The sequence below is a fragment of the Pogoniulus pusillus genome, chromosome 1, assembly GCF_015220805.1.
Source record: "Pogoniulus pusillus isolate bPogPus1 chromosome 1, bPogPus1.pri, whole genome shotgun sequence".
NCBI lineage: Eukaryota > Metazoa > Chordata > Aves > Piciformes > Lybiidae > Pogoniulus > Pogoniulus pusillus.
Window position 1 is genome coordinate 33,796,195 of NC_087264.1, and position 24,016 is coordinate 33,820,210.

The following is a 24,016-nucleotide window of genomic DNA, read 5'->3' on the forward strand; positions in this document are numbered from 1 at the left end:
AGTTCACCAGCTCGTTACATATTTGATTCAAATCACTGATATCAAATCTGCCAGCTTTAGTATTGAACATGTCATAATTTGTCTGGCTTTTGAAGACCTTAGAAAGCCAGAATAGTGTTCATACCACTGTAACAACACTTTCCACACTGCTTACTCACTTTATAACTTGCTTTATAGCTTTCTTGCAATTTATACTCTGTGTGAGCCTGCATGTGTGCTGTGGATGCTGTCTACTTGCTAACACACTTTTGCAGCTACCATAATTTTAAATTAAGTCTTCTAGAAAGCTGTTGCACATTTCTGGCATCCAGGATTAGGTCAGTAGTAGTAAATCTCCTTTATATTCTTAATGTAAAGGAGAAATTGCTGTCTTGGGAATCATGAAATCTGGGTTTCCTTACAGTCTCTCCGTTCCAATATAATGGAGTTTTAAATAAAATATTCATATTTTTGGTTTGCAGTTTGTTGTGTTATGTTTGGTGGGTTTGGTTTGTTGGGTTTTTTTCAATTCTAAATTTTAAAGCTTGCTTATACAGGCTTCATTCATAAAAATGGAAGTAATTTTTAGTATCTGAATGAGTAGGCTCACATTCCTGTTCCTGAATTTGCATGAGGTATTCTCTTATAAAAAATTACATTTAGCATGTCATAGAATCACAGAATGTGTTGGGTTGGAAGGGGCCTCCAAAGGCCATCTGGTCAAACCTCCCTTCACTCTTCAGTGCTGTGAGAATGCAATAAACACCATCCTTTTAATCTCTTCAGTCACATCTCAAGGGGAGAAGTGCTACCAAAAGGATTCAGAAATGGACATTTGTTACTAGACATTATCATAGAATCCTAGAATAGCTCAGGTTGGAAGGGACCTCAGAGATCATTTATTCCAACATCTACACCATGGACAGGGAGACTTCTTGACTAGACTTGTCTGCTCAAGGCCTCATCCAGCCTGGCCTTGAACACTCTGAGGGAGGAGGTGTCCACAGCCTCCATGGGTGGCCTATTCCAGAGTCTCACCATCCCCATACTGAAGAACTTCTTCCTAAGATCCAGTCCAACCCTGCTCTCCCTCAGCTTCAAATCATTTCACATTGCTCTATTACTAGATACTCTGATGAAAAGTCCCTCTGTAGCCTTCCTGTAAGATCCCTTCAGGTATTGGAAGGCAGCTCTCAGGTCCCACCAGAATCTTCTCTTCTCTAGGCTGAACAGTCCCAGCTCCCTCAGCCTATCCATCATTGAGCAGAGCCTGACTGATCCTCCTGACACTGCTCTTCACATAAGGTCTCAAACTCAGGCTCCTCTTCTCCAAGCTAAAGAGTCCCCATCTGCCTCAGCCTTTCCTCGGCAGAGAGATGTTCCACTGCCTTCAGTATCTTTGTGGCTCTACACTGGACTCTCTCAAGCAGTTCCCTGAGGTCATTGAACCGAGTAACCCAGAACTGGGCACTGTGTTCCAGATGTGGCCTTACCAGGGCAGAGTAGAGGTGGAGAAGAACCTTTCTTGACCTCCTAACCACAGTCCTTCTAATACACCCCAGGATGCTATTTGCATTCTTGGTCACAAGAGCACATTGCTGGCGCATGGTCATCCTCCTGTATTCCAGGACCCCCAGGTCCCTTTCCCTTGCGCTGCTCTCCAGCAGGTCAGTTCCCAACCTATACTGATACATGAGATTGTTCTTTTAGAATAAAATTCACTTCCAGCGTGACCAAACTCTATGGAAGTGTGCCAGCTCCTAAACTGCATTCAAAAGAGTAGGAGAGTTTGACACAAACTGCTTGTTTCTCTTTAAGGCAACAGGCAGCAGAGATTCACAGAATCACAGACTGGTGTAGGTTAAAGGGGTCTCTGGGATCTTTGCTACTGGAAAGCATATACAGAGGTGTATGCAGGTACACACAGTAAGATTAAAAACAAGATCCACAAAGTTACACTGAGAAGAGCTTTACTGGTCTCATTTAAGTCAGGTCAGATGGGACTGTTATTATATACGTTCTATATTTATTTTTTTGTCACTTAGTTTCTATTGCTTGTAAGTTACAGAATGGCCACACTGCACAACTGATCCATGGCTCTTGCTCTAATACTAAGAGTAACACATTCGTCTTCAGTGCTGTGGCTGGAATCTTTTATGCATGCACATTCAGAAGATCTTGCCTTTCCAATATCTTTAACTGTCTGCTTGAACTTTCCTTTGCTCTCATCTTCCCTTCATTTCTCATGTGGTCACTTCGGTTTCCTCTCATCTCTCTTGCCATTTGTAACTCTTGTGTTAATGCAGAGATTATTATTTCAGGGAGGGTTTTTAAAAACAGCTTAGACAGGCATCCCTCTGGAAGAGCATATAAATATTTGATCTTTTCTTTGAAGAGGGTAATGCACTATAGAACCTCTTTTTGACCCTTCCAGTGCTGTACTTTTATGATTCAAAGTCTTTTATAGATTATTAGCTACCATAGATTGAAACAATAAAAAACACCCCCAAAAAACAAGATAATAATACTTAGGGATAGAAGTAATTTGGACTGTAACATATCTACATGTATTAATGCATGACATGGCTTCTTGGGGCAAGAATCCATCACTGTTCAGAGTGGATAAAAGTTATTTAGATTCTGGTTCTGTCTATTTGGAAAGCTAACGGGAGAAAGAATTTAATGGGGAAAAATAAACTAGTACATGGAGAAAGGAAGTGAGTTACAGAGACTTCAGTCATGTTTAGACAACTGTTATATTATCACCAGTTGGTTTTACTGATGCCTAAGATGTCTTTCTACACACGTTTAAGATGTTTTGACTTTTCAAAGCTGTGTTGTTTTTATCCTGCAGCTAATATGACTTCAGAGGGATTGCAACTGAAGGATATTATTTTGGTTCATCTGTATGTGAAGAGCATGGAAGATTTCAGTGTTATAAATTCAATTTATGTGGCAGAATTTGATTTGTGTCCACCAGCAAGGTAGGCTTCGACTGCTGCTGTAGTATATTTATGATACACTGTAATACACTGAATTATTTTTACCATATTTATGAAGGTTTGTTCCAAATGTTTGTGGCTCACAGACTCAGTAGAGACTTTTTCTGCTTTTTCAGGGTTACTCAACTCAAAAATACTAGAGTTGGAAATTGTCCTTTATACATACTGTAAGGTTTAGAAATGCCCCTCACCCCCTGTGAATTTACAGACGAATAATCTATTGTTTGCAAGTCTCAGTTCTGCTTTGTGACTTGACTGAACTGACAATTCTCCTGTCTTGGTGGCATTTTATTAGCCTGTCTTCTCTGATTGCCTTCCTTGTCCTGCTATAGCAATGCTTCCTGAATGCAGCTAGAATATCGTCAGCTGTCTTTGCTACAAAGGCACGTTGCTGACTGCTGTTCAACTTGATGTCCATTAGGAACCTGCAAGTCTTTCTCTGCCAACCTGTTTTCGACCCAGTCGACCCCCAGAATAAAGTGGACAACAGGGTTTGTTCCTGCCTAGGTGCAGGACTTTCAACTTCCCCTTGTTGAACTTCCTGAAGTTCCTGAGTGCCTGTTTCCCCAGCCTGCTGAGATCTATCTGGACGGCAGCACAAACCCCTTGTGTATCAGCCATTCCTCTCAGTGTTGTATAATCTTCAAACTTGCCATTCTGATTCAGCAGCCACATTATTAACAAGATGTTCAAGGTTCTGAGCAACTTGATCTAGTGGAGGATGTCCCTGCTTACTGAGGGGGGTTGGAACAAGTGACCTTTGGAGGTCTCTTCCAACCCAAACAATTCTGTGATTCTGTGTTGAACAGGATTGGACCCAGTATAGACTTTTGGGGTGCACCACTAATTACTGCATGACTTTGTGCCACTAAACTCTGCCCTTTGGGCCTGGCCATTCAGCCAATTTTCAATCCACTTGTCGGCTCATCCAGTCCATACATCAGCAGCTTCCCTATAAGCATGTTATAGGAGACAGTGTCAAAAGCCTTACTGAAGCCTTCTGCTGATGCTAACACAGGTTGCTCTGATTGCAGAAAACAAAGTCTAATGTAGGCATATGAAGTGCAACATAACAAATAGTCAAAAGACTATAGGTAATATATTTAATCATGTTTTCAGCTTCTCCAACACTATTTTAGTGTCAAAAGAGACTTAAGAGAGAACAGGAAGATGTTTCCTTTACCCAAGGAGGTGGTGGAGTCACCATCCCTGGAGGAGTTGAAGAACTATGTAGATGTTTTGGGACATAGTTTAATGGCTGTGGTGGTGTTAACAGTTGGACTGGATGATGTTGGAGGTCAATTGCATGCTTCTTAGATGCTGATTATACCTCAAGATTACTAAATCCCAGAGGGATGGAGTCTTGGTTGTGTATGCCTTCAGAGGAGGGATCTAAACCCAGCTGCAAACTACACAAAATCACTGAAGATGCAGGAAAGCAGCTTATGGTTATTTTTATGGAACAAACAAACTTATGTTGCATTGTGTCCAGAAGAAATTTTATCCAGCAGCTTGCATGACTGCATCATTGCATTACACAGAGACCTGGTGGTGAGAGTTCTCACAAGCAATATGCTGGAAGCACTGACTCAAGGGTGTAGATCTGCACTAAATTTGCAAAATTGTCTTGAAAATTTACCAACCCAGGCAGAAAATTCATTCATCCATGCTTATGATGATGGTAATGAGGAAAAAATGCTGTATTTACATGGAGGAGAAGGGGAGGGGAAAAAAAGTAAGCTGAAAAGAATATTTGTATGATTATGTTATATGATATATGAAGACAACAAGTTTTGGTTTGTTTTTTTTTTTTGTGTGTGGGTTTTTTTTTCCCTTGGATTCCTGCATGAAGCTGAATTACTTTCATATGCATGAACTGCAAATATAATTATTCTCCACACTTTGGAATGCTGTTTTCCACACACACACCTTCTGCTTTTTCACTGGCCACATGTAATGGACTGTCTGTTTGTCCATCTAGGCACCTGGTCTTCCTTGGAGAAAAAAATAGTGAGCTTCTTAAATCAATGTTTAAGTAGATTTTCCATCCACTCATAAGTGTCCCTATTATGAAATTTGAAGCTTCAACAGGAAAATACCACAAAATCACAGAATGGATAGGGGATGGAAGGGACCTCCAGAGATGAGCGAGTCCAATCCCCCTACCAGAGCAGAAGCACCTAGGGCAGGTCATACAGGACCACATCCAGGTTGGCTTGGAAAGTCTCCAGAGAAGGAAACTCCACAACCCCTCTGTGCAGCTATTTCCAGTGCACTGTCACCATACAGAAGTGTCTCCTCATGTTGACCTCCTGTGTTCTGGCTTGTACCCGTTGTTCCTTGTTGTATCACTGGACACCACCAAAAATAGCCTGGCACCTTCATCTTGACAGCCACCTCTCAGATATTTATTGACACTGATGAGATCCCTTCTCAGCCTTCTCATCCTAAGGCGAAACAGCCCCAGGGCTCTCATCCTTTCTTCATGGAAGAGATGTTCAAGTCCTCCAGTCATCCTCATAGCTCTCCATTGGACTCTGGTCCCTGTCCCTCTTGAATTGGGGAGCCCAAAAATGGACACAATATTTCAGGTGGGGGAGAGGAACCTCCCTAGACCTGCTGGACATGCTTTTTCTGATGCACTCCAGGATACTATTGGCTCTCTTGGCCACAAGGGCACATTTCTGTCCATGAAGATCTTGCTGTCCACCAGCACTCCAAGATCTTTCTCCATGGAGCTACTTTCCAGCAGGACAACTCCTAAACTGTACTCGTGCCTACTGTTGTTCCTCCTCAGATGCAGGACTCTGCACTTGTCCTTATTGAATTTCTTGAGATTCTCCTTCAGCCACTTCTCAGCCTGTCCAGATCCTGTTGCATGGCAGCACAGCCTGACAGGTGTCAGCCACGCCCCTCCCCAGTTCCTTATCATCTGTGAACTTGCTTAATGTTACCTGATGAGACATGAGAAGGGTGCAAAGAAACAATAACATGCTGCTTTTTAGAAACCTGAAACTCTAATCCAGCCACTGGAAGGAGATCAATGAAAATGTGTGGAGATAAGAATAGGACAATGATACACTCAGTCAGGAGGCTGCTTAGTGTTACTGACCTGGCATTTCTAGAGGTGTGTGTCAAGCCTTTTCAATAAATGAACTTAAATGTGCTCAATAAGGTCATACACATGATAAAAACAACCAAATGGAAAAGAGACTTTGGCTATGGTGCCAGTTCCAACTTGATACTGGAAATTATCTTGCCAAAAGTCCCAAGTTTATCACTGTTTGGAGAGGAGACAACATTGTTGGTGCCAGCATGTTATTGTGATAGCATAACTTTTGGTTGATGTTCCTCACAGAATTTAAAAGTAGGGTATCCAAATGAAAATCTTTGGAAAATAAAAGCTCAAAGTTCATGCAAACCAATTTTATGTTTGAAAAAAAAGTATTTTCCTGTGCTTTCAGAGTATGTGTGGAAACCCTGTTACCTGATGAAGTATTCTTTTGCATCGACTGCCTTGCACACAAGTGTGATGTTGCAGCAGACAATGAGTTACGTGGTGAGAAGTTGGTCATGCATGTGCAGAGCATCTCCCACTGGGCACCTGCTAGCATAGGACCTTACAGTCAGTCCATCAAGGTAGGAAATCTTTATTAGTTCGTGTGAATTTTATGTCAGTGTACTGATGATACTGTGATACTGTGTGAAGTGGCTACAGCTATAAGTCTCCTAAATATGCATAAGAAAATGTGTAAGAGAAGAAAAAGAAATTTTAAATGATCATTTAAAATGTATTCTTTTAAAACTTAAGAACAAAACATAATCTTAACCTTCATCAGTAGTTAATTTTGTCATCATAAGACAGATGAAAGATTTTATTATTAGATCAAATAATGGTTTTATTAGCAGCCTGAAATACAAGCACAGTTTAGGAAAATCCAAGTAAATTTGCTTATTTCAAGCGAGCAAATACAGACTTTTAAAATAAGTCCATCCTCAAATGCTTACTTAATGGAATCTCTCCTGAGGCTCTTGTTATTGCTTAACCATTTGAAAGTGGAGCAAGGTTTAAGAACTGTTCCTTTTTCCCATGAATAACAAACTGAACAGGAAGAATATGACCATGGAAGAATATGGAAGAAGGTAATAAAGTGTCATGGAAAATTTTGTATAGAAAGATTTTTTTTCCTAATACAGTGCCCAGATTGTAGTGTTCTGACAACTGATGAAGTCTCACCTTGTCTGTTGCTCTTTTCTTACCAATATTCCTCTTGTGTGATATGTTGGACAGTCTAAATGACTGTGTTGTGCAAAGTGATTTAAACAACATATTATGGCATCTGTTTAAGTGTCTTCAAACTTCTTTGTGTGTGCAGACTCATGGTGTAACAGCCATGCAATTGTACTTGCTTCTGTCTTTGTACCATTTCATAGAAAACTTCAGGAGTAGGGTTTTTTTTCAGAGTTCCCATGGAATCTCTTGTGGGGGACAGGCTGAGGCAGCTGGGGTTGTTCAGCCTGGAGAAGAGAAGGCTGCAGGGCAGACCTAATAGCAGCCTGACAGTACCTGAAGGGGGCCTAGACATCTGCAAAGGAACTGTTTGTAGAGACCTGCAGTGATAGGACTGGGACAATGGTTTGGAGGGAAGGGGAGATTTATATTCGATGTTAGGAGCAAATTCTTTACCGTGGTGGAGCAGTGGTCCAGGTTGCCCAAGGAGGTAGTTGAAGCCCCATCCTTGAAGCTATTCCAGGTCAGCCTTGAGAAAGCTGTGAGCAGCCTGATTTAGTGGAGGATGTCCCTGCTGACTTCAGGGGGGTTGGACTAGATGACCTTTGGCAGTGCCTTCCAGGCCAAACCATTCCATGATCTTATGATTCTGACTATGTTCTAATAGAGGTACCATAGACTCTCCAGGCTATTCACTCTGGGAATGGTTTGGGTTGGAAGAGATCACCAAAGGTCATCCAATCCACCCCCCTACCCCTGCAGTCAGCAGGGTCATCCTCCACTAGATTAAGTTGCTCACAGCCTTGTCAACCCTGACCTTGGATATCTTCAGGGATGGGGCCTCAACTATCTCCCTAACCTGTTGCAGTGTTCCACCAGTGTTCTGGTTAAGAACTTGTTCCTTTCTAACATTATGGAGTTAAACATGAAGATACAGTGCAAAGCAGTGTTTGGTGTGTGACATGTTTCCTGAGAGCTCATCCATGAATATTTAGTTTGTGAGAGTGTTCTTTGAGCATTGATGAACTATGAACATAGTTCATTGAAAAAATAAAGCCCTGTGCAGCTGAAGCAGTGATGACAAATATCTAAAATGCTTGGGTAGATGGCAGTGTTTGTACCAGATGTTCTAGTATGTTACTGGAGTTCCAGAGCCTATTTACACTCACAGTTTGTTTTGGCAAAGTTTCTTAATGTCTTTCTGTCTGGAAATGAACAAATAACCTACCACAGCAGAATATATTGTGGTACCATCTAGTACTATATATGCATTTTATACACATACCAACGTATATGCATCCATGACTTGATTATGTCTGCTGAACCTTTAAGCTTTTCTTTGTGACTTCATTTCTTATGACAGATGCCAAAACCCAGTTTCAGCCATCCTTCAGGCATCTTTTTCTCAGTTTTCTCATCTCCACTGTCTGAATCCAGTAGCACAAACATAAACCCTCCAACAAGAGTATCGTTAGTCTCTGATTCCAATATCCAGATACCGATGAAGTTGGGTTCTTTATTTCTCTGTTTACTCACCACACAAAATTATTTTTGCCTCTCATTTTTCCAATCATCAAGGCATGCAATATTAGCAGGTGAGTACTTTGGGGGAAAATATTGTGAATAAAGGCTCAACCCTTCTGATTTCAGGCTGTGATACTTGCTGTGGTTCTAATGTTTCCTTGCATAAAATGATATAGCTCCTTCCCTTGCAGTGGAACTGAAAATGGTTTGATGGAACGTAGTGCACAATCTGTAGCAGATGTTTTTAAGGAGGAGGTGGTGTTGGAAATAGCCTCACCTGTTTTGTGCACCAGGAAATATTACCTGGCTACTTCAACTGACTTTCCAAAAGCATGCTTAGTTGTTAAACAAAATGCATATTTAAAGGAATACATTCATCTTGTTAAGAACATCAGCTGAAGAAAGATGAAACTAGAAACATATCAGAAAATTCCTATTGGTGAGTCCAGGATTGAAAAAAAAAAAACCATGGTGTGATGCTCAAAGATAAAATGGATGTTTTAAGATACTGCTTTTTCACATGCATACAGCTAAGAAGTTGATTGTTGTCTTCCTTCCCATTTCTTCCTTTTCTGATTCAGTGGCAGTATATTATATTATCTCATATTTCTGGTATTGGCTAGAACAGAGTTAATTTTATTCCTGGTAGCTGGTGCAGTGCTGTGTTTGGAATTTAGTGTGAGAATGCTGTTGATGATACAATGATGTTTTGATTATTGCTGAGTAGAATTTACCCTAAGTTAAGCATTTTTTCAGTTTCCCATGCTCTGTCAGTGAGCAGGTGCCTGAGAAACTGGCAGGGAGCATAGCCAGGATGTCAAGCTGCCATGACCTGATATCCTGAGCTAACCCTGGGCAGTGTGGGGGGCTGTGCTAAGGTTCAATAATTCCCGTGGAGAAAATTAAAGAGAAACAGCAGCAAACAGCTGATAAGTTGGGTTTGTTAGAGCCAGTGAAAATTCTTGGTCACCTGCACCTTAGAGACACTTGGGTGGACCAGACCAGAATGAAAATGGGAAGAAAGAGGAGAGGGAAAAATAGAGAGCGCAAAAGAGAGAGTTAAGAAGTAACAGAAAAAGATATCACCATTCCTTGGATCCAGTGACAATTTCACAGGCCTAGTCCAAGTCTTTCACTGGTAGGTGTACATCCCAGCAGGGTCTTCTGTCTTAGTTCCAACAAGCAGACCTCCTGGCAGAGAGGTCACAAAGTCACAAAGAGAGCTGTGCATAAATGAGGTGTACATTCAGTGTATCGGGAGGACAGAGCCAGGTGCTTCCCAGTGATGTCCAGTGATAGGGCAAGGGGCAATGGATGCAAGCTAGAGCAGAGGAGGTTCCACATGAACATAAGGAAAAACTTTTTCACTATGAGGATGCCAGAGCCCTGGAAAAGGTTGCCCAGAGAAGTTGTAGAGTATCCTTCATTGGAGATATTCCAAACCTGCCTGGATGCATTCCTGTGTGACCTGCTCTAGGTGGTCCTGGTCTAGCAGAGAGGTTGGTCTTGATCTTTTGAGGTCCTTTTCAACCCCTAACCTATTAGTACTGATCAAAATTACTGAACTATTCCAGAGACCTGTAGTGAATTATGTTCCACACAGAATGCATTAAGGCTTTTCCTCTTCACTGCAGCATCATTAGGGCTATGTTCTGGACAAGGCTGGACCAGCTGTTGGCAAGAATATTTTAGCATGATTACCTTGGAAAGGGTTTTCTATGGAAAATTTTACATATCACAGAATGTTAGGCATTGGAAGGGACCTTCAGAGATCATTTGGTCCAACCTCTCCTGCCAAAGCAGGATCACCTAGGACAGGTCACACAGGAATGCATCCAGAGTGGCATAGAAGGTTTCCAGAGGAGACTCCACAAGCTCTCTGGACAGCCTGTTCCAGTGCTCTGTCACCCTCACAGTATCCTCATGTTGAAGTGGAACTTCCTGTGTTGTGTAGCTTACAAACACTTAAAAATCAGTTGATTTAAAATTACTTCATACCGGCAAAATATTGGTGTGTCTGGGAATGAAAAAAAATCCAGATTAGAAGCAAGAATGAAATCTTCAGTTTCACAGACCAGAGGTAATGTTAAGAACTATTCCAGTGAAATTAGTTGAAACCCTATTGCTTAGTTACAGAATGACTAATTGTTATGATTATGCTCTTAGTCTGGAGATTCAAACTCATTTACAGATAAGGGATTGAGAAAGATCTGAATATTAAAAGCTTGATAGCTTTCAGCATTCAAATCTCTGGCTAATTTAGGCAGTTTAATAAGATATTTCCTGATGCCTTGTTACGGTTTGACAGGAAGCAGTTTAACAAATACATTTTTTTTTTCTTTTAACTAATTCGATCCTAAGTCCTGTCTCTGTGATGTATTTCTTTGTAATCCATTCTTTTCCTCTATTTTGTTGTGGCTTGCATAAATCAGGAATGAGAGTTTTGCTTTGTTTGTACTGAAATTCCTACATGAATTTTTGTAGTGAAGAGTAAAGACCTGTAGTGACAGAATGAGGGGCAATGGCTTCAAATTAGAGAAGAGCAGATTTAGATTGGATGTTGGGAACAAGTTCTACACCATGAGGGTGGTGGAACACAGGAACAGGGTGCCCAGGGAGGTGATTTGGGCCTCATCCCTGGACCAGGGCTCTGGGCGACTTGATCTAGGTGAGGATGTTGCTGCTGACAGCAGAGGGGGCTGGACTGGGTGACTTTGGAGGTCCCTTCCAACCCAGACCATTCTGTGAAGTTGCCTGGTTAAAAACAAGTGCTCTGTCATTTGCTGAGAGTCAGGAGTTACCACACAAAGGTATTTTCCAAACAGCGCTGTGTTCTTACTTCATTGACAGAATAAAGTCTGATCCAAGTGTTCATTTATCTAACAATATAATCCTCCTCAGGTTTGGGGTTTTTTTTCAGTTTGAAGTAATTACTCTAAAATTGTTGCTTGAAAGTATTGCTCTGCCAAAGAAGGGCCACAAGGTTTAATTCTGGGTGTGCTATTTACAGATTAATTAGGACATTTAACTTCATTTTTAATACTAAAGAATTAATCCCATAAAAATTAGTGATCTCAGAGGACTCAGTTGTCAACTTCTGACAGGATCTCTTTGCCATAATCTATTAAAATGCTGCTTTTATCTTGTCTTGCCTGTGTCATATTTTATGGATTTTTTCATAAACACTGCCTATACTTCATAAATGTCTCAATTTTCTAGTCTATTAACATTACTTCAAAAGCAATTGATAAAAGAGTAGGGCATGCATGAAATAATACACCAATAATGTGAAGTGCTGGAGGCAAGAACAGTGGGTAGTGTCTGCACAGCTTGTGAGCTGAAACAATGAAAGGATGTTTTATCTGCTATAATAAAGAAACAAATGATCATTTTTGATAGTAGAGAAGGAAAAAAAAACCCAACACCCAGATCCTTAGTAATTGGGCAGATGAAAAATGGTTTACATGGAAAATATAGCATTATTTTGAAAATGCTAACTAAATTGAGAAAACAAACAGCTGTGAGCACATATTTGCATTTTCCAAATCTTTATCCTCATTATGATGAGAATTGCAGTGATTTTTTTTTACATGGTGGATATCTCATTTTTTAACTATTTGCAGTTACCTTCCAAGTAGGCAGGTGTCTGGGCTTCACAAGTAAGTGCACATTTATATATGAGCTCAAAAAAGCTTTGGCAAATAAAAATACAGACTTAAGGGAATGGTTTCGAGGTGTTCATAGCTGCTGTGAGTTAAGGAAAGATGAAGCATTAAGGATCAGTTTTACTAGACAAAATGTGTGGTTTTTGCTTTTACTACATGTGGCTGGTGAAAGGCCTGGAGCACCTGGACTATGAGGCGGGTCTGAGGGAACTGGGGGTATTCAGTCTGGAGAAGAGGATGCAGAGGGGAGACCTCATCACTCTCTACAGCAACCTGAAGGGAGGTTGGAGTGAGGAGGGGGCAGTCTCTGTTCCTTGATGACAAGTGACAGGAGCAGAGGAAATGGTTCCAAGCTGTGCCCGGGGAGGTTCAGGCCAGATGCTAGGAAATACTTTTTCACAGAGAGGGTTCTCAAACATTGGAATGGCCTGCCCAGGGCAGTGCTGGAGTAACCTTCCTGTCTGGGCTGCTTTTGGTATATATGCAGCATCCCTGTGAAATGGGAAATGTTCCTTGTGTCCTCAGGTAGGGGCCCTACATTTCAGTTCTGCTGCATCCTGGAAAAGTGCTCTAGCTTTTGCACTGAGGTAGTAACATCATAACATCATCTTTGTATTTAGATGTAGTGTAAAAAAAGGAGGTATTTCTCTTTTTTCTTTCTTTTTTAAAAAATATTTTAAAGTTTTCCAATTTTCCATTATTTTGCTTTATTTATGTTGCTTTTTTTTCTTTTTAATTATTTATCTTTCTTCCTTTTTATATATATATATATATTAACACTGCAATGTCTTCAGTCCTTGGCTGTGACTTTCCATCTGACTTAGGGTTTGCCTTCAGATCAAAATTTGACTCCAAGTTTAAGACAATGTGGTGTATTCCACTGTTTGTAATTGGCTGGTTTAGAAAGCTATGCATTCACTGTGCTATAGCTGTTGGAAATCCCAGGTAAGCTTAGAATTCAGAGCTATAAATCAGAGCTACCAAAATCAGAGTAGCTTAAAATCTTATTCTGTAGATCCATGAGAATTTTTGTTTAGTTCCTTAATAGCAAATAACCTTTAAAAATAATCTCAGCATTTTCCTTTAACTAAGAGAACATTTTTCTTTACCATCAGGGTGGTGGACCACTGTAACAGATTGCTTAGGGACATGGTTGGGCCCCATCTCTGGAGATATTCAAGGTTATGCTTGACAGGGCTCTGGGCAACCTGATCTAGTGGAGAATGTCCCTGCTGACTGCAGAGGGGTTGGACTAGATGACCAACCCAAACCATTCTATGATTCTCTGATCCTATGATTTTTACTTTTATCTTCTTATGGCAGCAGTCAGACATTATATGCTCAACATAAGTTACCTTACGTTTACTGGTAAAACAAACTATGTTTTCAATGTTGCAATACAGCTTTAAGCCTTACAGTTTACTATAAGCAGATGTGAAGGCTGCTGGCCTGCCATTTATCAGTCTTCTGGAAATGTGTTGTTACTGGACTAAGTCTCTGGGCAGTTACATGTGAATTTACCTCTACATGTGCAAAGATTCCCATTCAGTTCTGCTCATTTAGTTGAAGAGTTTAATGTACAGGTAACGCCACAAAATATTGATATTACTGAGAAAACTCTGAGATTTAGTAATGAAGATGAATTGTAACTTACTTATTATAGAAACATAGTCTCACAGATTGGTTTGGTTTGGTTTGGAAGGGACCTCCAAAGCTCATCTAGTCCAACTCCCTCTGCAGTAAGCAGGAGCATCCCTGCTTAACAGTCCCTCTCCATCCTTCTTTTATCCCCCTTCAGGTTCTGTCAGGCTGCCTTCTCTTCTCCAGGCTGAACAATCCCAGCTCCCTCAGCCTGTCCTCACAGCAGAGGTGTTCCAGCTCCCAAGTAGTTTTCATGGCCCTTCTCTGGACCCACTCCATCAGGTCCATGTCCTTCCTGTGCTGAGGGCTCTAGAGCTGGATGCAGTACTCCAGGTGAGGTCTCACCAGAGCAAAGTGTCAGAATCCCCTCTCTCCATCTGTTAGCTATGCTTCTTTTGATGCATTGTAGGGTGCTGTTGGCCTTCTGAGCTGCAAGCTCAAGGTATTGGCTTATGTCCAGCCCCTCTGAGCAGCCCATTCCATGGAGCTATTTGTTCCCTTGATTTAATGTGAATTTCATACTTTACAAGCAACTGGACATGTGCATGAGTGAGTGTGTGCTGCTGGTAATATTTCCAGTTCTCCTCTCACCTCAATTTTTCCATACAGAATCCCTTGGGACCCGAAGGGTTTTATTGAAATTAAATGCTTTGTGTTTCTGCATTTTTAATTTGTTTGTGACCAACCTTTCTTTTTCTTTTGTTTTTGTTTATTTTTCACCTAGCTCCCATTAATTCTAAGAAAATGCTTCTTAATTTTATGAAAAGGGAGAACCTCTTTTGAGATTCCCCTGTAACCAAAGGTCATAAAGAGTAAGCTGCCTTCCAAGGCATCCCAAGCCAATTGCAAGAGAAGAAAAGCTTTCAGCATCATGGTTTGAGGTCCAGCTGAATCTCTTCAGCAACCTATGATGTCAGTGATATGCAGATCCTAGTAGTATGCTTATTTTAGAACCTCTACCCAAATGTAAATCTTTACCATCAACAGTATAGCAGAAACCATGTATCTTAGTGTGTTTTGAACACATTTCTGACCTTTGGACCAGTAAATGACTAGTAATTTCCTTCCATAATGTTCCAAGAAGGGGAAATCGTCATTGAAACCTATAAACCTCACCACTATCTGCTTTTCATCCTGTTGTTGCAAGGGAGTGTTGTGTTTTTTCTCTCAGAAAAAAGCTTTATCTCCTAGATCCTTGAAGGATTTCTGTTGCCAAAGAACCATTTTGAGGTTTTGCTTTAAGAAAAAGAGAATGAGAAGGAAAACAACTGTGTAAAAATCTAATCTAATTCCCAGCAAAATCTACTCCCAATCTTATTCTACAGCATTATTAGCCTAAGCAAAGTACCCAGTTCTGTCCTGGGCAGAGATCTGTGTTTCTGACCTATCACTGTGAAGCAGAGAATGAGATTATTTTGTTTCAGTATGGTCTTCAAAAGAATATCTTGAAGCTATTCTCAGTGCTGTTGCTTTATATGACAGATGCTAGGGGACCATCAATATAATCAAAACCATAGGATTAAAGATGTTTTAAGTTAAAAGACAAAATCACACCTTCAGCTGTTAGAATGATTGCATTACAAAAAGCTTTAGCTTTCTAATAACCAGCACTAAATGCTACACCCAGAAATTGTCACTGACAGGAGGGCTTTAGAATCCATAGGATTTAACATCCAAGTAGTGATGAAGCCAGAAACAATCAAAGGCACAGTTGCAGTAATCATGAACCCTGAGAACTGTGTAAATGAAGCTGACACTAACATAAAACACTACCAAAGAGAGTTCAAAGAGGTCACAAGTTCATTTCTTTTTCAGATTGAGGAGAAGTAGTCACTCTAAGTCACAACTCCTTCTCTTCCTCTATTTTGCTCTGGAATATTTACTAACTCTCACAAACAAGGGAACCTCAGCAGCTTTATTACCACAGGCTCCATCTACTACTACTCCATTTGAGAAAGGGTTTCAAAACAATTGCAAGGTGATATTATTTCCATACACAGATGAAAATGTTTTAGGGTCATAGAATCATTTAGGTTGGAAAAGACCTTTGAGACCATCAGGTCCAACCATTAACCCTACTCTTCCAAGGTCACCACTAAATCATATTGCTGAGCACCACATCTAAATGAGCTTTAAAAACATCCAGGGATAGGGACTCCACCACCTTCCTGAGCAGCCTATTCCAATGTTTGATCACTCTTTGAGTGAAAAATTGTTCCTAATGTCCAGCCTAAACCTCCCCTGGTGCACCTTGAGGACATTCCCTCTTGTTGTATCGCTAATCACTGAGAAGAGGCCAGCACCTACTGTCTCTGTTGTCCTTCCAGATAGTTGTAGAGGGTGATAGGGTTTCCTCTTGGCTTCCTTTTCCTCATGCTAGACTGTCCCGGCTCCCTCAGCTGCTCTTCATTAGAATCATTCTCTAAGCCCTTCAGCCTTTCCCCATTTCAGTTGCTCTTCTCTGCACCCACTCCAGCCCCTCAGTGACTTTCTTGTATTGAAGGGCCCAAAACTGAACACAGTATTCAAGATGTGGCCTCACCAATGCCAAGTACATGGAGACAATCCCTGCCCTACTCTTGCTGGTCACACCATTGCTGATCCAGGCCAGGATGCCATTGGCTTTCTTTGCTACCTGGGCACTCTTCTGGCTCTTATTCAGCCAGTTGTCCATTAGAACCCCAAGGTCCCTTTCTGCAGGATAGCTTTCCAGCCACGGTTCCCCAAGCCTGGAGCATTCATGGGGCTGTTGTAGCCCAAGTGCAGGACCCAACATGGCCTTGTTGAAGCACTGTAACTCCTCATCAGGATCATTGATGAGGGTGCTAGCTCAACTGGAAAATGAGATTCCTTTATTGATAGCCACTACAAGTTTAGTAATCATCAGCTTTCTGTCATGCCATCTTGGGAACATTCCTACACCAGCATTCCTTTTGGAGATGCTGTCATGGGTATCAGTACTGTAACCTGAAACCACAGTATGTAGAAAAACCCTGAGTCCACGAAGTAAAATAGCAATCTGTAAAATAACATAAAATAACAAACTGGTAAAAGATGCAGTACACAATCAGACCCTCAAAGAAGATGTTGGTTCTGAGCAGGGCATTTGATATGTTCATTTCAGTCATCTCAAGGGCTTTTTTCACAAACAGAAACACTCCTCTGAAAAGAGTCACCCAAATTCAATAGCAGGAATTGCTTACTTGAAAGAAAACGCCACTGCTGATCCTAAATCCTTATGTGTCTCTATGTGTCCGCAGAGATTTGAGAACATCATTACATGGTTGCAACCTGTAACAGAAAAAATAAGTAACAGTAATTCTTACTTTGAAGGGAAAATAAAACCTCCCTAGAAATACCTTCTCAGAATTGCCCATACCAGTGTTGAAACAACCCTCCAGCTTTGCAGAGATTGTCAGTAGCAGCAAACTCTGTGCAATGCCAAACACACTTAATAGATCAAGAGTGTGCCTGAGCATAGAATGGAAAACTTGCTAAGACATCCCTCAAGTAAATAACCCCTACAACAAACCTATTTCATGTCTTTATATTCCACACCAGCACGTCCAAGGTCATAATAGATTTCAAGTGCTTTCATGGTAGCTTGGCAAGTGAAGCTGAGCCACTGGTATGCCCCAGATTGAGTGGCACAAAAGGTCTGTAAAGAAGAAAAATTATCCAGGTAAACATTTCTCATTAATCATTCTCTAATCTCTCTGTCGTGATCCTTAAGGGAAAGTCAAATATCTCTCCAGAAGATGAGAACAAAGACTCAAATATTCTACTGTAATTTTTAAGAAGTAATTCTACTGAAAATACACAGTTTATACACATAATCTTCCTTAACTGCTACAGACTTTAGAGCCTGTAGAATCATAGAATGGTTTGGGTAGGAAAGGACTTCCAAAGGTTGTATAGTCCAATCCACCTGTAGTCAGCAGGAACATTCTCCACTTGATCAGGTTGCTCAGAGCCTTGTCAAGCTTGACCTTAGATACCTCTAAGGAGGAGGCCTCAGCTGCCTCCCTGAGCAAGTTGTTTCAGTCTTCCACCACCCTCCTGGTAAAGAACCTGTTTCTAATATCCAATCTAAATCTACTCTATAACCTACCTGATTTAGCATCATTCCCAAGAAGTATCTTCTCATTCTCTCCCTTTATATCCTCTCCTTAAACCTGCTCTCCTCCACAGACTTCATTGTTATGTGGTAGCACAACTGATAAATCTGCAGCTTCCCTCACCTTTTATCTTCAAAAGCTATTTCATTTGCTTCAGACCAATAACCCCTATCATTGTCAACATGCCCATTATTCATACTTCTGGTTGCTACTCTGTGTTCTCCCTCAGTGTATTTTAATGGAGGGATGGATTCTAATCAGAGTTCAGATGGCTTTTTAAAGAATAGTTATTCAGAATTGGCAAATATACTCGGATCCATTATATCATCTTGGTATTCTGGCACCACACATCTTTCCATCCCCCATCCCACTTTGTTTTCGTTTGTGAATTTGATGCCTGAGAGCCTGAGGGTTAGGCTCAATAGCTGAAACCTTGTCTCTTTCTCTAGAGGCTCAGTTCTGTGAGTATTGTGACAGGTTTGAAGTGCTCATGTTTGTTCTCTTTGAATTTTCACTAGGTTAACTGTGTTTGTGAGACACGCTCTGCCCTGGGTGATGTCTTAGTTCTTTGTATAGGTGGGATTTCCCATGACTAGATTTGCCCAAATTTTACTTGCAAGTACACCCACATGGACCAAGCTTTTCTAGAATCCTCTTCACCTGTTTCCTGCAGCTACCATTATGCTTGTTCCTTCATATTGGACTAGATTTGCCCAAATTTTACTTGCAAGTACACTCACGTGGACCAAGCTTTTCTAGAATCCTCTTCACCTGTTTCCTGCAGCTACCATTATGCTTGTTCCTTCATATGGGACACCTTCTACTGGAGGCCAATTTTATGGTTATAGAATCACAAAATCATAGAATCATTCAGGTTGGAAAAGACCTTTGGGACCATTAAATCCAACCATTAACCCTACTCTAACAAGGTCACCACTAAACCATATGGCAAAGCACCACATCTAAATGACCCTTAGATACATCCAGGGGTGGGGACTCAACCATCTCCCTGAGCAGCCTGTTCCAATGCTTGAGCACTCTTTGAGGGAATATTGTCCAGCCTAAACCTCCTCTGGTGCAGCTTGAGGTTGTTCTCTCTTTTTCTATCATGAATTACCTGTAAGAAGAGACCAGCACCTACCTCTCTTTGTTGTTCTTTCAGGTAATTGTAAAGGACACTAAGATCTCCTCTCAACCTCTTTTTCCTCAGACTAAACAGTCCAGTTCCCTCAACTGCACTCCATCAGACTCATTCTCTAGGCCACTCAACCAGCTCAGTTGCTCTTCTCTGCACCCACTCCAGCTCCTCACTGCTTTCTTGTATTCAGGTGCCCAAACCTGAACCCAGCACTCCAGCAATGGTCTCACCACTGCTGAGTACAGGGGGATAGTCTCTGCATGTGAGTACAGGGGGACAGTCACTGCATGTGAGTACAGGGGAAGTCACTGCATGCTGAGTACAGGGGGACAGTCACTGCATGCTGAGTACAGGGGGACAGTCTCTGCATGTGAGTACAGGGGGAAGTCACTGCATGCTGAGTACAGGGGGACAGTCACTGCATGTGAGTACAGGGGGACAGTCACTGCATGCTGAGTACAGGGGGACAGTCTCTGCATGTGAGTACAGGGGAAGTCATTGCATGTGAGTACAGGGGGACAGTCACTGTATGTGAGTACAGGGGAATAATCACTTCCCTGTATGAGAAAGTATCCAAAACTTTCCAGATGTTACAAGGTCTTGAGTTGCTGATTTCTCCACCTTCACTTCTTTGCAGCAGTACTTTTCTGCGGAGACCTCAACACCTCCTGACAAACACAGCACTGAAAGTTTCAGTTAAACTGACTGTGACAAATTGGTGCCCTCCATACCGTTGTGCACTGAAGTAATCTTGTACCTCAAATACATCTCAGGTTGTTATTTTCCATCTAGCTCTTGATACTCCACTTCTGGTATCTATTTTAAACATGAAACTTCTTTGCTTCTAGCTGGTTTTTATTGTTGAACCTGTAGTCATTTCAGCTGGGGGCCTCAATCCGAAGCACTGCGCTGCTCTTCAGACTGTGCACTCTTTCAATGCAAATAAACTAAATGGAATCTATCTCCCTCGGGCAGCACTAACAAAGGTGGTGCTTGTCTTGAGAGCCTGTAGGGATTGTTTCCTTGATTCTTGGTGAGGTCAACTACCTCTTAAGGACACAGATTATTAACTGTTTTCTCATCCTTTTTTGAAGGACCATAAATGATTTTCATCCTTCAGTTTCTGTTGACTAAGCTTCATTTTACTACTGTAAAAGCTTTAAAAGGGGGACATTATCATCGACTGTCCACTGTTAGAGGCACAGCTTTCAGCTCCCTTCTAGGTAACATTTCAGAGCTGGAACATACTTTATTTTATCCCTGAGTTTGGCTTCACTGTTTCTTTCTAAAGACTGTGTCTGCCAAACGAAATAACAACCTTGAAACCCTGTGAGAGAGTTCTGCTTCAGAACATTCTCTTTGTAATGAGACAGGACAACAGTTTCAATACAAGGAAACAGTCAACCTGCCTGCTGTGTTTTAGAGCAGCTGAAAGTGGGAAAGCCAAGCTTACATGCATGCTTATGCCAAGAAATTTTCTTGGTTTAGGCTTAAAGAAGATTTTTTTATTTCTGAACCAGGGAGCAATCTTTGACATCTCTCTTGGTTTTCTTGTTCCCAAGGATAACCGAAGTGTATACAGGCTTTTCCTCCATGGCTATCACTGATTCAAAATTAATATCTGCTTTTTTTTTTTTCCTGTAGTCTTTGGAGATGAAAGTGCTGTGTGAATGCTAGATGGTTTGGTAGGCAGAGAAGTTACTTTGTTTTCCAAGTATCTGTTATATTTGCTTTGCTTTGCTTTTAGCACTTGGTGACGAAGGGTTGGGGTTCTTTTAATGCTATGATACAGTTATTTTCTTCCTTTTCTTCTTTTTTCTGTGCTATTTTATCACCTCACTTCAATAATTTGAGAGAATTCTGTAAGAAGCAAGCTTTTTGTACCTTAAAAGTCACAGTCTTTGTATTATAAGGCATCTGTCATTTCGGGATGTATTTTGATTTGTTTCAGGCATTAAAATGAATTGGTAGTAGGTAGAATTATTTGTACCTTTATCAGTGGATAGTGAAAGTAGTTCCAGATTCAGTTAAACATCCTGATTATTAAATATTTATTTCAGGTTTCAGTTCTCCAGTTTAAGAATGTTTGTGTTTAATGTTAAAGCCTGATTCATTTCTGTGGGGAGATTTATTGTAATTCCACAGAAGAAAAACAGTCCATGTAAAATTGCAGGAAAATGTGGGAATATTTTAAATAGAATTATATTAATGTACATTACTATATTAATGTATATTGATATATAAAAATATTTGTGATGAGGTTTATTTTAGCTAATTAGCTTCACCATCTTCCTATTTCATACTCATTGATTCCTGTGTTTATGATAATTATTATCAGACTATCCAGGGACATATCTTTAAGATGAAAATTTAGGCTATTAAATGAAAAACTTAATTCTGCAAGAAATATTTGGTAAATCTGTAAAAAAGAAGGATAACATGAGTCAAACGTTCACAGTGTTTTTAAAAGTCATGCTACATGCACAAAAGGAAGAGAAGGGTCACAGAAAAGCAGAGAACAATGCAAATAGCCTTTAAATGTGTTTGTCCTGCTGTCTTAAGTTTCCTGGAGTCTATGCTGCTCTTTGGGAAATATTGCAATACAGTGTCATCACTTTTTTTTTTCTTTAAATAATTCTCTAATAATATTCCTGTCACAACTTTTTTTTCCTTTTTTTCCTTCTTTTTCTTCTTTTATTTTTTTTATTAAAACCTTTGATAAAGAAGAGTAAGATAATCACTGCCTTATCTGCAGAAGCATCAATGCTTAAGAGAGATGTTTTAATGCCAATCTAAATCCAAATCTGAAGTATGAAGTAGGTCAGCCAGATGCTTCACTTCAAATTTAATCTTAATTCCTAGTATATATGCCAAGAGTTAGATGTAACTTTGCTTGGTGCACACTTAACTACAATCCAGCGTAATCAACAGCTGTAGATAAAAGATATTACATCTCTGCTGTCTCCAGTTAGGTTTCTCTTTATTGTCCTCCTATTGCACCATGGACCTGTAATTACAGTACAGTGTAAGAATTATTGTGATCCCTTCCTTTATTCATTACTTTGTCCACAAAGTGCTAGTGCAGCTCATGCCAGTGATTGCTTCTTGTGTTGTACACACTGATGTTAGTAGCATGTCCTGTGGTAAGTACTTGCATTAGAACATACTCATAATGTAGACAGTTGGATTTTTCTCCTCACTTCAGAGAGCCTAGGAGCTAGTGAAGGTGTAAGGGAAAGGAAAGAACAAAAAGGAGGTAGATGGTTGTGAAGAAACAAATAATAGTGAAACATCTCAAATAAAACAAAGCAGACATTTGAAAGGTTAAAGCAATGGGTTGAAAAGGGAATGCTGGCAAAGGTTGGTTAAGAAGAGGTTAGATGTAGAGTTATAAACAGCATATATATGCATTAAAAAAAAGCAAACCAGTGAGAAACTGAGTTAGACAGAAAGTAGGCAAAGTAGAGAGAAATGAAGAGAGAAAAAGAAATTTGTCCTGCTAGAGATAGTTTCTTCTGTCACTCACAGACAAGTATTGCCTCTAGAAAGGTCAGTTCAGGCATTGCCAAATGACAGAACTGATAGGGGAGAGCCACATCATCTGATAGAAGGTGAATAAAATAGGGTTCAAGATGTATTTTTTATCATTAATGGGACAGTGTTTACTTTGACAATCTATGAACTGAAATCATGTGGGGAGTTCTAGTGAACATTAACTTTTTCCCCTGCCCCTGCCGTTTCTGAAGTCACAAATTTTGCCCACTAAATGTTCTCAACCAGCCAGAATGGCAAACCCTTAGAAAGAATTGATATAGTGAAAGAGGTACTGAATACCAAAATCACACTTTAGAAATTAGGTAATGCAGTTTAAAAAAAATGGTTTGCAAGATGTTAGCCTAGTTGAAACCTATCCTTCATAAAGCAGTCATCCCTTCTACAAAGAAAACACTCTATAATGTCTTGTTTCCATGAAAATGTGGCTCCTGACTTCACAGCTGTACCCACAATAGAACTCCTGGTTTGGAGTTTTTTTTGCTTTCTATGTTTATGTTTCTTTTCATGCTGTAATTGGGTGTTAGGAATTTAGGGTCTGCAGACTTTTGTAGAAATTAGTGATTAGTAATGCTGACAGTAACAAAGGGAAAAGCAACCAAGTGCCAAGTTATGTATCAAGCTTCAGGATTTCGCTTTTGTGGAGGTTAAAGTTGCCATATATTTGTGATCCCTCACATGATGTTAATAATTACCTGGTGATGCATAACTGGCAGAACAGGCAGTGAATCCTTTAGACCAGTTTGGTTTGCTTCTCCTATGTTTGTTATCAATCACATGAGATAACACTGAATTTGTAGTTAATTTCCTTTTACTTGGAGCCGAATTTCACATTATATTAGCAAACAGGAGGGCATGCCAGAAAGAAAAGAAAGCACCATGATAAACGTTGTGACCTTCTACTGAGAAACAGTATGGCATGCATAAAGGACTGCTGCATTAAATGGGGGAGGGGGGAGGAGGAGAAGGAAGTGGGTAATTATTTGTAGCAGTGCTTTTACTGTTGTTGGAATGAGACAGACTAACAGTGGCAGCAGTCATTTTGCTGAATCAAAGTCCATGTTAGTCGCATTATACACTGCCACAAAAGGTTGTTAAGGCTGGTATTAGCATGTACCACTGAGGACATTGGAAGGACTCGATCTGTCACACTAAATCGCCTTCTT

The 24,016-nt window shown here is 40.5% G+C and overlaps 1 protein-coding gene across 1 annotated transcript in view; it reads left to right on the forward strand.

Annotated features, from left to right (window-relative positions):
- Positions 1–24,016, forward strand: part of DPH6 (diphthamine biosynthesis 6) — a 191,006-nt gene that overhangs the window by 73,153 nt on the left and 93,837 nt on the right. Inside the window, exons 11-12 of the mRNA XM_064147998.1 lie at positions 2,834–2,963; positions 6,446–6,620. Of these exons, the coding sequence (XP_064004068.1) occupies positions 2,834–2,963; positions 6,446–6,620 (305 nt within the window). The remainder of the gene's footprint in view (positions 1–2,833; positions 2,964–6,445; positions 6,621–24,016) is intronic.